The 12,281-nt window shown below is 52.5% G+C and overlaps 1 protein-coding gene across 1 annotated transcript in view; it reads right to left on the bottom strand.

The window, feature by feature from the left end:
* FRMD4A (FERM domain containing 4A) overlaps positions 1 to 12,043 on the bottom strand; it is a 327,549-nt gene extending 315,506 nt beyond the window's left edge. Inside the window, exon 1 of the mRNA XM_058282382.2 lies at positions 11,716 to 12,043. Within this exon, the coding sequence (XP_058138365.1) occupies positions 11,716 to 11,781 (66 nt within the window). The 5' untranslated portion in view covers positions 11,782 to 12,043. The remainder of the gene's footprint in view (positions 1 to 11,715) is intronic.
* Between the last annotated feature and the right edge of the window lie 238 nt (positions 12,044 to 12,281).

The raw sequence follows: 12,281 nt of genomic DNA, 5'->3' as shown, positions 1-12,281 counted from the left end.
CTCTGGGACCCGAGAGGGCCTTGAGGCTGGGGTGGGAAGGGGGTTGCTTGGTTGGTTTTACTTTTTCTTTCCATCTCCATGAAAATGTGCTCATTGAAATCTGCCATGAAGACGCATAGGGATCAAGGGAGCCCTATTTCAGGACATTCAGTGGATGTGTCCAATCCACTGAATCATCCTGTGGGTGTGAACCCACCAGTGAGCGGGACATTTGAAGATGCCCCCAGTAAAGGTGTGCCCACACTGAGAGCAGGTGGCCTTCCTCCAGTAGGGCTGACGTCCCGGTGAGCAGAGGACACTCGACACGGACGCAGCCAGACACTGGAAGGCAATGGGACCCAGAGGCGCAAGGAGAAGACACTGCCACGTGCATCGCCACGTGCTGGAAAAGCCATGGAACCCCGAAGACTGCCGGCCAGAAGATACGGACCCTGGGAAGATGCAGGCCATCTAGCCTCTCAGACTGTGAGCCAGTAGAATCTGTTGAACGCTGACCCGGTGGGTGGTTCATTTCAGCAGCTGGGGAACTAGAGCAGCATCCTTGGCCCCGAAGAGCAGGATTCTGGAGAGGGTCAGGGATAACGGCCTGTCACAGCCCTGGTGTCAGTGGGTGCCGTGCTGGTGCGTCTAAGCGCCACGTGGGGGAGGTGGGTGGCCTCCTGATGGCGTGCTGGTTTGGCCCTGGACCCAGGACTCACTGCTTGACGTCTCGATGCTCGGACCTCAAATGCTCTCTCCACTGTTTGCCCAGCACACGGGAGGTGACCCGTGGCGCTTTGTCCCCTGAAGTCCATCACTACGCAATTGCCGCCCCTGAATTGTAACGTATCAGCTTGGATTAGTTTTGTTCACCCAGAGAATGCTGGAAGAACAGACAGGCTTGGCTGGGGGAGCCCACTGAGCACCATATGTGGGAGCCATCGCCGAGCTCCCCAGCCACCTCCAGGGAAGGGCGGGGAGCTGCGACGGTGCTGGGTGCACCCGAAAGTGCCCCCTGGAGAAGAAGGCGCAGCCCACCAGAAAACTGCTGTGCCTTGTCTTTTTGTTCATCTTCATTCTCTCCCTGGAGAAGGTGAAATATTGCTTATGCTGGGGAAGGCCCACGGTGTGGATGGCTTCTCTGACTTCCATGTCGGGCCGTATTTCTTGTAAGTTAGTGGGGTGTGCCAAGGGCCCTGGGTCTCAGGGTTTTGACTCTAGACCTTCTGCCCATCCTAGTCAAGGGGCGAGACCGACTCACCCGCCCCTGGGCTTGCAAGGAGGTGTCTGAGCACGGCGGGGGAACCCAGGCTGACCCACTCTCCAGGTGTGGGAACAGGAAGAGAGAGGAAGTGCGGGATGGCACCCCTGCACCTGGAAGGAGCTGTGGGAGAGGGGCTGCGGGAGCCACAGGGAAGTGGGGGGGGGGGCCTGGGTGAGCTGCTTAGTGGGTGGGGGAAGCAGCTGGAGGCTGCAAAGGGAAGGAAGGAGTGGCGCGGGGGGCGCGAGAGGGACCCGTTTCCCGGGTCAGATGTGGGCGTCCTGGAGGGGGCGTCCGGGTGGAGGGCATTCCCCAGGTGAAGGAGGCTGAAGGCGAGAGGCGGGCCCCACAGGGGTTCCTCGATGAGGAGGTGGGAGGAGCGCACCATCCGCGCCAGGCTGCAGTGGCGGGGCGCCTTCCAGACCCGCGCAGCACCGGGCGAGGGTCAGGTGCGAAGGCAGGAGAGCGCCCCCCAGCCCAGGACCGCCCACGGCAGGTGAGGTGCGCCCCTGCCCTCTCCAGCTTTGGGGGGTGCAGGAGGCAGCTCAACCCGCGGGGGCGGGGGCAGGCCTGGAAGGACGCTTGGCCTTTTAACTTCCTGAAATGGGTAAGAGGACGAGCGGGATGAGAGGGAACCAATCCCCCCCCCCCCCCGGAAGAGAACGGATTCCTAAGAAGTGTGGAAACTCCTGGAGCGGGAGGCGGCATGTGTGGAGGGGAGCCCTGTCTTCCTGCAGCTCCCCCCCCCCACTTCCACGACCTCCTAATGCAGCTCGCCTGGGTTGTGCACGTTCCCGTCTTCCCAGCGCAAGTGGCGGCGGAGGCTACGCAAACAGGAAGGCTGCCACCTCCAGGAGAGTCTGTCTGAAAAGTGGCTGGAATTTAGGCCAAACCTGAAACCCAGGATCCCTGAGAGCAGCGCCCATCATCAAGCAGCAGCCCCCACGGAGCCCGCGGGACCGTCTCTGGCTCACCCTCGGGGGCTTAGGTTCTCTGGTTTCCACTTTTCACTGAGACATGAAACGAGTTTGCATCATCCGTCTCTGGGCAGGACATTTCCTCCTTCTCCTGCCGCATTTGGAAGAAGGTGGAGGCAGAATTGTAGCTCGCTCGGATGGGCAGATACACTCCCCTCCCTTCCTCGCTCTCCTTCGCTCCTTCCTTTACTCCTTTTCTCTCTCTCTTCCCCTGCCCCCTTTCCCGTCTCTACTTCGCTGCATTCTAAGTTGTACTTAATAGTTGTCCTCTGTTTGCAGCAGGCAGAGAAAGTACAAGAAGGTTAAGCAACTTGACTTCTGGTTATTGTTGCTGGAAAAGGTGCAGGAGGCGTGCGTCTGATTTCACTCCTGAGGTCCCATTGCCTGGGCTCCTCTTGTGTTCTACTCCAAGCCTTATGCTATTGGCCTTGCCCTGGTCTAAACCAGCTTTCTTATTTCTTTGTATTGCTTATGTCACATTATTCATTCAGTAATTATTTTATTGAGTGTCTACTAAAATAATAGCAGCCCCGCATTCAGCATCATGGATAGAATTTTATATACGTTAATTCATTGAATTCTCACAGCCCCTTATGAAATACGTGCTCTATTTTAGAGCTGAAGCAGCCGAAACACAGAGAAGGGCAGTAGCCTGCCGAGGACCGAGCGGTAAGTGGCTCTGAGCCCGTGCCTAACCCTGCTCACTCCTGTGTCTGCACTACGTCTCAGGCGCTGTGCCAAGAACGGGGGCAGGCGGCCCAGGGGAGCTTTTGCCTTTTGAAAAGTTTTCTTTTATCTTCAAACTCAGCTCCTCTCTGTGAAGACGGGTCCATGGTGACGTGAAAGCAGACACCTGAGATGTGCATGCACACCTGGAAATGGACTGAACACCTACCCACCAGGACAGGATGACGTAAGCTGGGAAAGTTCTTGGTGAATGGTAACCATACTTGCACGCATACATGCCCACACACGCAAGATGCACATGCATGCATAAATGCAAGCACACAGCCACACACAATGCACAAAACACACACATGCACACACAAACACACATGCACACACATGTGCAAACATACACACAGTCACATTTAAACATGTGCATGTACACATATACAAAATAAACACATGCATACACAGGCATACACAAAAGTGTGCTTTCACATGTTTACCTGTGTGCATATGCTTGCACACACAAACACACTGCCACACACAGATGCATGCACATGCACACTCATACAACCACACTCCACAAAGGTACACACACGTGGACATGCATGCACACACATGCACACACAGGCACACACACACACCACACACTTGCTTCTGCTCTCAGCTCTGCACACTGTTTCCCTGATCCCTCCATCACCAGCCTTCCTGGACTTCACCCTCCAGCTCTTTGTCTCCACGCGTGTTCTGCTGGAAGGCCCCTGTTTCACCTGCTGGAATTCCTTGCCTTAGCCACACGTTTTGGGTGGTCAAGAGGCTTCTTCCTGGACCTCTGAGAACTCCCTGCCTAGTATGTTTCATTTGAGTGACCTGCTATGGAGAATTAACCAGAATAAGAGGGTCATCTCCACCAACTCAAAAACACACACGCATCCCAGGGCAAAGCGGACTGCACACTGTTCCAGGAGAGGGACGCAAGCACACATCAGCCGGATGGAGACGGCACATATCTGGCATCTCAGAATCTCATTCGATCTTTACGGCAAATGATCAAGCTGTCGGGAAAGTTGGATGGAAGCTATTGATGACCTGCGTGTGGGAGGTCTTTCTACTGCTTAAAGTCTCTGGCTTCATGGAGAGACTACACACATACAAGTCTCATTAGCATGTTGGGGAAGAGTGTTCGACTCTCTGCCGTGGAAAGAGGAAGCGGGCAGAGACCCCGCTCGCCAACAGCCGACAGCCTTTGTGCCTCCACGCAGAGGTCCTTCGCATCTGGCCTCGGTCTCGTTTGCCCCAGTCGGCATTCCACTTGCCCTCTCCAGCACGGAGTGAACGCAGGCAACTGATGGCCGCAGCCAGGGCTCTTGCCTGCTCCGCGTGGAGGGAACGGCTCCCTGCACGTGCTCTTAGGACTGATGTCATGTCCAGGGCCTGAGGAATCAGTACTAGAGCCCAGACGCACGTGTGATTAGCAGGTAATAGGCTGCCCTGCTCAGGGCTGGCCGTGTGGGTCAGCTTTCGCACCTGCTTTGCAAAGCCCTTTCTCATGTGCTATCAGTTGTGGATGGATGATGATAACCAGCATTGATTTGCTGTGTTTATGAAGTGCCGTTTGAACAGGGTAAACTGTGTAATTGCACCTAGAATGGCAAAATAAATAATGTCCTTATCTATAGTATTGACTACCAAGGATTAGCGGAATGTATAGTTCACCTCCAAATAGAGTCAATGGATGTTGACTTTTGATTTTTACTAAGCTTAATTCCCAGCACAAGATAATGGCTAGAATGGGCAAAATGATTTCATTGGACAAATCCTTAGAGGGAAATGAAGATGGGAGGGGGATTCTAACTGTTTTTGCTTACTTGGGTTGCCTCTTTCTACTTGAATTAAAATATACAGAATGGATGCAGTTAAAAGACTCAAGAACATGGGATGAGAGCACGGAATCATGCACGAGAAGGAGGGTGGTAAGGACTGGCGTTGAGACCAGATTCGACTTAAACATCATAAAAATATATATTTTAGACTTTTTAACTTGTGGGCAACAAGGAGCCCTTAGAAGGTATTTTTGGGAGGGAAATGATACCAGCTCACCTGAATTTTGGGAACTTGAGTGATAACAGGATGAATGGTATAATGGAGAGGCAAAGCATAGGGCAGGCAAGGAGAGCAGTTACAAGGTTATTGCAATCGTCCAAATGAAAGATGATTAGAGTTAGAAACAGGCCAGTGGTGACATGGTGAATACAAGATCTCAGGGAAGTATAAATGGTTGGAGGCATGTATATAGCATTCCTCTATAATGTCAATTCTGAGAGACTAGAAAGATAGTCCCACTGGCCAAGATAAGTGCACAGGGAGCGGGGAAGGTTTTGGAGGGTGATAATGAGTAGACATACAGAACGTTTTGACCTGGAACTAAAGAGGGGAGTCAAGCCTGGAAGCATAGCTCTGGATGTCAAGAGCAGACAAATAACTGCAAGACAAATCACCATTCAAGTGTGTGGCAGGTATGAAATAACACAAACATTGCTTCCTACTCATCTCTGCTCAAGAATTTACTGGAAGATGTTTGCCCAAAAAAGAAAGATTAAACCTAGAAAGAGGGGAACGTGGGTTCTGAGAAATGGAGCACCAATCATGGGAGGGGCAAAGGGAGTGTGGAAAAGAGGAGTTCCAAGAAGCCAGTCATGCGAGAGACCTAGAGAGGAGCTGGTCTGGTGGTGCAGATGGAGGAGGCCTCCAGGAATGGTGTCTCAAAAATAAACAAATCAATAAAAAGGGACTGGTTGAGTACCTGGTAAGTTCAAGCACAGTGACAGGACTTGCACAGCTCTACTGGAGAGCTTGGAGAAAATGATTGATTGGTACATAGCATCACTGGCAAACAATAAAACAAGGCCACTGTTAACTCTAGGAAAAACATAAAGTTGTAAAGGCCAGGAAAGATACATAATCATAATATAAAGTATTTCTCAGCTGTGAATAGTATTTTGGTAGTTGTCATCATGTTAAGCCCTGAATTTTTATTACACTGTGACATAAATAGATTGAGAAGATAGAAGAGTAAGAGATGGATGTGTGTGTAGGGACGTGGCATGAGAGAGCTTAAGCCTCATCTTTCAAGATGTCAACACAAAATGTCAAACACTGAATAATTTAAGAAATAGCAGCATGACATATTATTGAGAAACCTAGAATTAACTACCCCCAGAAACTGCTGAAAGAGGTATACATGGTTGTCTCTCTCTGGGGAGCAGGACTTAGAGGTTGGAAGGGGGGATGCGGAGCTGGAGGTTTTCTTTCTAAGCATTGTAGGACTCTTCAATGTTTAGATGTTATGAACATTGCCATGCATATGTAGTATTTTAATAAAATTAAAATTGAATTGGAAAGAGAAGGAACAACGCAACAGAGCGTTTGAACCAGACAAGGACAGAGAACGGAGGTCCCTGGGGCCTTGGAATGCATGTTTGTGTGGTGCTCCAGTGGGAGTGGGGCTGGAAAGAGAGCTGGAGTGGCTTGCCTCTTTTTGCATGGACAGACTTGCAGCTAGATATTAAGTTATTTCATCCAACAAGGGAGGTTTCAGGACACCTACATGATGCTTCAATTTTCTTTTCCTTCAAATTGTGGCAGGGCCCTTAGTCTGTGGAGCTGCCACTGGAATGGTGGCTTTCACCTCCAAGCGATATGCTGGAAAGAAGCATCTTAAAACTTTTTAATTATCAGCTATTACGCAACAGCCCTAGGTTATCCTCCAACAACCAGTAACTGCTGGTTACTTCCCAACAACTCTGCAGCTAGTCCTGTAGAGTCATTCATGCATTTGACAATCTCCCCATTTGGGCTCTTTACTTGAGAACAGTATTATGCATGCGCATTGGTCTGTGCAATGGTGTGTATGCATGATGGCATGTGTGTGCATTGGCATGTATGTGCATGCATGTTGACATTTGTGTTAACGTGCATGTGTATTGGTTTTTGCATTGGTGTGTGCTGGCATGTGCATGCATTGGTGTGTGTGTTGGCATGCATGTGTTTTATTGGAGCATGCATTGACATGCATGTACATACACACAGGTGTGCTATTACTCTCCTGAATCCAGCAGCACAGCCACAACCAGGATCCTGGAGTGGTGACAACTAATTATGAAACACCAGGTCTGAGGTGTCCCTTTTGTCTCATCTTGCAGAAGTCTTGCATTTCCGTGAAGCCCCCAGCCGTCTTTTGTAATCGTGGAAAGGAAGTGTCAATATGGAAACAGCTGTTTGTGAGCTAGTGGATGACATCCTAATGAGCGTGCTGTGAGCCACAGAGGAGACCCAAGGCTGATGGGCTCTGATCAAATTTTCTTTCCAGACAGTGAGACTCACTTGAAAAGTACATAGTTCCTACAAGCCTGTGGCTACAGGGTCAGGATCCCTTTTGTTCTTATTGGGGTTTTTATCCCAACCCCAGGGGGGTGTCCCCTTGGCTCTTTCCCAGGAGGGGCTCTGGGAAGGCATCCCAAAGACCCCTTGCCAGAGCCCCAGCAAAGAAGCTGCTACAGAGCAGAAGAGGAGCATGGGCCTGTCCCTGCCAGCTGCAGGCCCAGAACCGGGGTTCAGATCCAATTCCAGGATGTCACAGCTCATTCTCAATGTGCCTAGGGATGTGTACCTAGGTGGGAATGCTACAGAAATCAAGGAAATGCTTTCACAGTGACAGGAGGAGTTCCCTCTGGAAAGAGGGCCCCAATATTCCAATCAATCTGGGTGGTGATTATAGAGGGTGTCTGTTTTATAACCACTTCTGTAGCCTGCACATACATGTTGTCTGATCTCTGCATCTCACATTTATCTTACAATAAAAAATCCAAAACAAAGAGCTCCTACCGTTTGTATCACAGCCAATGATCTCGGCAGCATTTGGTACCAGTGGTGGTCCCTGGCGATTGTGTCAGAGCCCAGATCACGGAGCTGGTGAGACACACGCACCCCAGAGAAGGCTTTCTTTTGCATCTTATTTTTTTCCTGGGTGGCCCCCACCAAACATGGTTTTTTTCAATTAAAATAAGAAATTATTAAAAGGTAAGCAAATTCCCAGCAATTATTTTGAGCAATTATTTTGTGGATAACAACAGACTCTTAAAGTTTCCATGGAAAGGCCAAAGACCCAGAAGTGCCAACAAAGCAGGAAGAGTGACACTACCCGACTTTGACTTACCATAAAGCTGCAGTGATCAAGACAGTGAGGTATTGGTGAAAGAATTGACACAAAGATGGATGGAACAAACGAGGCAGCCCAGAAATAGATCCACTGGTCTTTGAGCAAAGGCAGTTCATTGGAGGGAAGACAGACTGTCCAACAAATGTGGAAAAGCTGGAGAGCTCTAGGAAGTAAAAAGGGATCTAGACACAGACCTTAGACCTCTCCTAAGATTGAACTCAGAGTGAATCATGGAGCTAAATGTAAAATGCAAAAGAAGACAAGATAGGAGAAAATCTATGTGGCCTTCTGTAAGGGCATGATTTTTAAATATAACACGAAGCACAATCCATGAAAGTAAAAGTGATTAGTTGAATTTCGTAAAAAATACGAACTCTGCAAAACACCGTTAAGGGAATGAAAAGATAAGCCATGGACTGGGAGAAGATATTTGCAAAGCATACCTATTAGAATGGCCAAAACCGAGAACGCTGGCAACACAAATGCTGGAGAGGATGTGGAGCTACAGGAACTCTCACTTCCCGCTGGAGGGAAAGCGAAACGCTGCAGCCGCTTGGGAGGACAGTTTGGCAGTTTCTTACAAAATTGAACACAGTCTTACCATACAGTCTACTCAAAAACCTATACATGAATGTTTATAGCAATTTTATTCATAATTGCCAAAACTTAGAAGCCACCAAAGTGTCCTTCAATAAGTGAATGGATAAACAAACCGGGGTACTTCCATAGAATGGAATATTATTCAGGCATAAGAGGAGATGAGCCAGGAAAAGATGGGAAGAAAGAAACTAGTTTGAAAAGATTGCATATGGAGTGATTCCAACTACACGGCCTTCTGAAAAAGGCAAAATTATAGAGACAGTGAAAAGATTAGGAGTTGAGGAGGATGGGGGAAGGGTGAATGGTGGGGTCCTGGTGAATTTTTAGGGCAGTGAAACTATTCTGCATGATACTGTAATGGTAGACACATGCTATTTTGCTTTTGTCAAAACTCATAGAGCTCTACAACACAAAGATGAACTCTAATGTAAACTGTGGACATTAGTTAATACTAATGTATCAAGATTGGTCCATCAATTGCAATAAATGTACTACACTAATGCAAGAAGTTAATAATAGAGTAAACTTGGTGTGTGTAGGTGGAGTATATGGGGACCCTGTACTTTGTGTGCGATTTCTCATTAACCTAAATCTGTTAAAAATAGTCTATGAAAAAAAAGTAAACAGTTGATCTATATCTATTGGGGTCTATTTATGCAGTATCCTTCTAAGTGCTGTGGAGCCTACAAAGAAACCCAGGGGTTCTTGCCTCTGTGACTTAGGATCTGGTTGAGGAGGCAGGACAGAGACAGAGTTAATGGACAAAGTGAGGTCAACGAATTCATTGCTAAATGAGTGGTACTAATCGAAAGTACCCCAGGAATCTGTGGGCCGAGCAAATTGCTGCGAGGGGTCAGCAGGCGCTTCACAGAGGAAGGGGAAACTGCTCCGAGACTTGAGTGATGTGCACACTTCAGACAGGGCAAGAGGACGTGGAATCCCGGGCCCCAGGACGCAGTCCTGGCAGACACGCTGGCCCGAGAGACGGCGCTGACCAGTCTGTCCGGTGTGGGAAACTCAGCGTGGAAGACAAGGCTCAGAAGAGAACTGACCTTCAAAGCCCAAACCATAGCCTAGTTACTTGGGTTGGCTGGGGTTGTACTTAATTTAAATATCAACTAATGCTAAAGAAGAGTTAAGATGTTTGTCAAAGAGGAAGAGTGAGCCCCAAATACCCCTACAGAGGGCAGGTCAGTGACATGCATATACGGATTAAAACACCAAGTCCGGGGGTGTTTATCTGGAGACGATCGCGGGTAGGACGGGTTAGAGGAGACTTTCTGGCTGCCGGAGACGAAGGAGCTGGTTCGTCCACGTGGGAGGCAGTAAGGACCCAAAGTGGGGCCCCGGAACGGCGGAGCGTATTGCAGCGAAGGGCCGAGCCTGCCCCTGCGTCTCCTCCCGGCGTCGTTTGGGGGCTTCCAGGCACGATCATGGTGGTCCAAGTAGTGGGAGAACAGGGTGGGGCAGGGTGCTCAGAGGAGGGGGGAAGCGATTCCTGGCTCTGGGGTATGTAAATAAATCCGCTCCGTGGGCACTTTTTCCTCTGAGATGGCCAAACTCACACCCACCCCCTGGCACCAGGTGGCCTCCCCGGCGGCGGCAGCGCAGGAGCCTCCGTTCACAGCGGGGGACGCCGACCGCCCGGCCAGACAGCTCTGCCCCCGGAGTCGGAAAGGACACCTCCCAGCCTGGCCCCCGAGGCGCAGCGCCCGCCCGTCCCCCCACCCAGCCCCTCCGGGCACCCAGCCAGCCCAGCACGGCCTCGGTTTGAAGGCAAATCACAGATTAACACAGGGAACAGCCCCAAAGCTCGCATCTGCCAAGACACCCCGTTCCCCCGCACGGTGCCGAGAGATTCAGGGGGTGAAGAGTGAGCCCCTCGCCAGCCTCTGCCCGTCCAAGCGGCACGCCGGCTCTCCTCCCTGGGGGCACGGTTCCCCTCCCCGGCAGGGCCGGTGCTGTCCTTGGGAGGGGTCACGGTGCACGCGTGGCCACCTGTGTGGGCCGCAGTTTCCCAAGCCACGATCAACGACACGCCGCCATCAGAACCCCCCACAGAGGACCCCGGGGCAGGCGCAGCCCTGCCGCGGCTGGGTGGGGTGGCTGGGTGGGGTGGCGTGCACGGAGGGCTGCCGAGGGCGCCCGCCGGGCTGGCCAGGCCCGCCTTCCTGCCATCAGCAGGTGTGGTGGCTGCGGCCGCCCCGACAGCGTCACCCGTGCAGCCGTCCTGGAGAAGCCCTGGGTCCCCCACCACTTAGGAGGTGGCCGGAGCCCGGCCCGGCTGCGGTCCTGCCCTGGGCGTTTTCTATCGAAACAAAACTGGTGCCTCGAGCCCCCGCTTGGGCAGGACGTCCTTCCTTTAGGACGCACCGGCTCTCGGGCACGCCTGGGCAGCCTCTCCCTGGCAGACGCTTGCTGCTTCTTCACCCAGTTCGTTCGGACTTCTGTAGCTTTTTTGTTTAAAAAGCTGTGTCTCGGCGGTTTAGCCCACAGACCATTCTGCCCACACAGGCGCTGAGCACGGCCCCCCACGACATACAAATAGAAGTACCCATGCCGCGTGGGCATCAGGCACTGAGCACAGCCACCACAGCATAAGAATAGAAGTACCCACGCCACGTGGGCATCGGGCGCTGAGCACAGCCCCTCCATGACATACGAGTAGAAGTACCCATGCCACGTGGGCATCGGGCACTGAGCATGGCCCCCCACGGCATACGAGTAGAAGTACCCACGCCACGTGGGCATCGGGCGCTGAGCATGGCCCCCCACGGCATACGAGTAGAAGTACCCACGCCACGTGGGCATCGGGAGCTGAGCACGGCCCCCCCACAACATACGAGGAGAAGTACCCATGCTGTGTGGGCATCAGGCGCTGAGCACAGCCCCCCCGACATACGAGTAGAAGCATCCACGCCGCGTGGGCATCGGGCAACCACTGAGAAGGACCCGCCCCGTAAACAGAGAGGCGGCACTCTCGGGGTGGCAGGAGGGGAGCCTCTACTTACAAACACGTCCATGAGCAGGTGCTCCAGGGTCACCTCGAAGTCCTCCAGCTTGGCGGCTAACGTCATGGCGGGGCTCCCGCGGGACGCCCCTCGGCTGCAGGCGCCGTTGCCGTCAGATGGGGCAGGGCTGGCACTGAGGGGCAGCGGGGGCCCTGGAAACCGAGTCGGGCATGGGCGACGGCGCGGCTGGGCCGGGCGGCCGGGGGTCGGCGGGCGGAGCTGCGGAGCTACGGGGACGGCGCTGCGGGGCCAGGCTGGGCGCAGCGGCTCCCCGGCGCGGCGGGGACGTGGGGCCCCGGCGGCGGGCAGCGAGGGGACCGCGGAGCGGGGCAGCGGGAGCACGGGGCAGCCCGGCTCGGCTATTTATGGGCCCGCGGGCTTCTGACGCCGGCCCGCTTCTCGCTCATTTCTGACCTTTCATAAAAGGCTGCGCACACTGGAGCGTATTGTGGGACGGGGGCAGTGGGTCCCGCCGAAGTTGGCTGTGACCAAAGCTGGGGCAGGTCACACAGGCGCGCCATCAATGGTGCTTTGTGAAAGCCCTGTCAGGCCTTGCTCTGTCCCCC

Source organism: Dasypus novemcinctus, chromosome 20, assembly GCF_030445035.2.
Source record: "Dasypus novemcinctus isolate mDasNov1 chromosome 20, mDasNov1.1.hap2, whole genome shotgun sequence".
Taxonomy (NCBI): Eukaryota; Metazoa; Chordata; class Mammalia; order Cingulata; family Dasypodidae; genus Dasypus; species Dasypus novemcinctus.
Note: the sequence above shows the minus strand (reverse complement) of the source record. Positions and strands in the feature narration are given on the sequence as shown.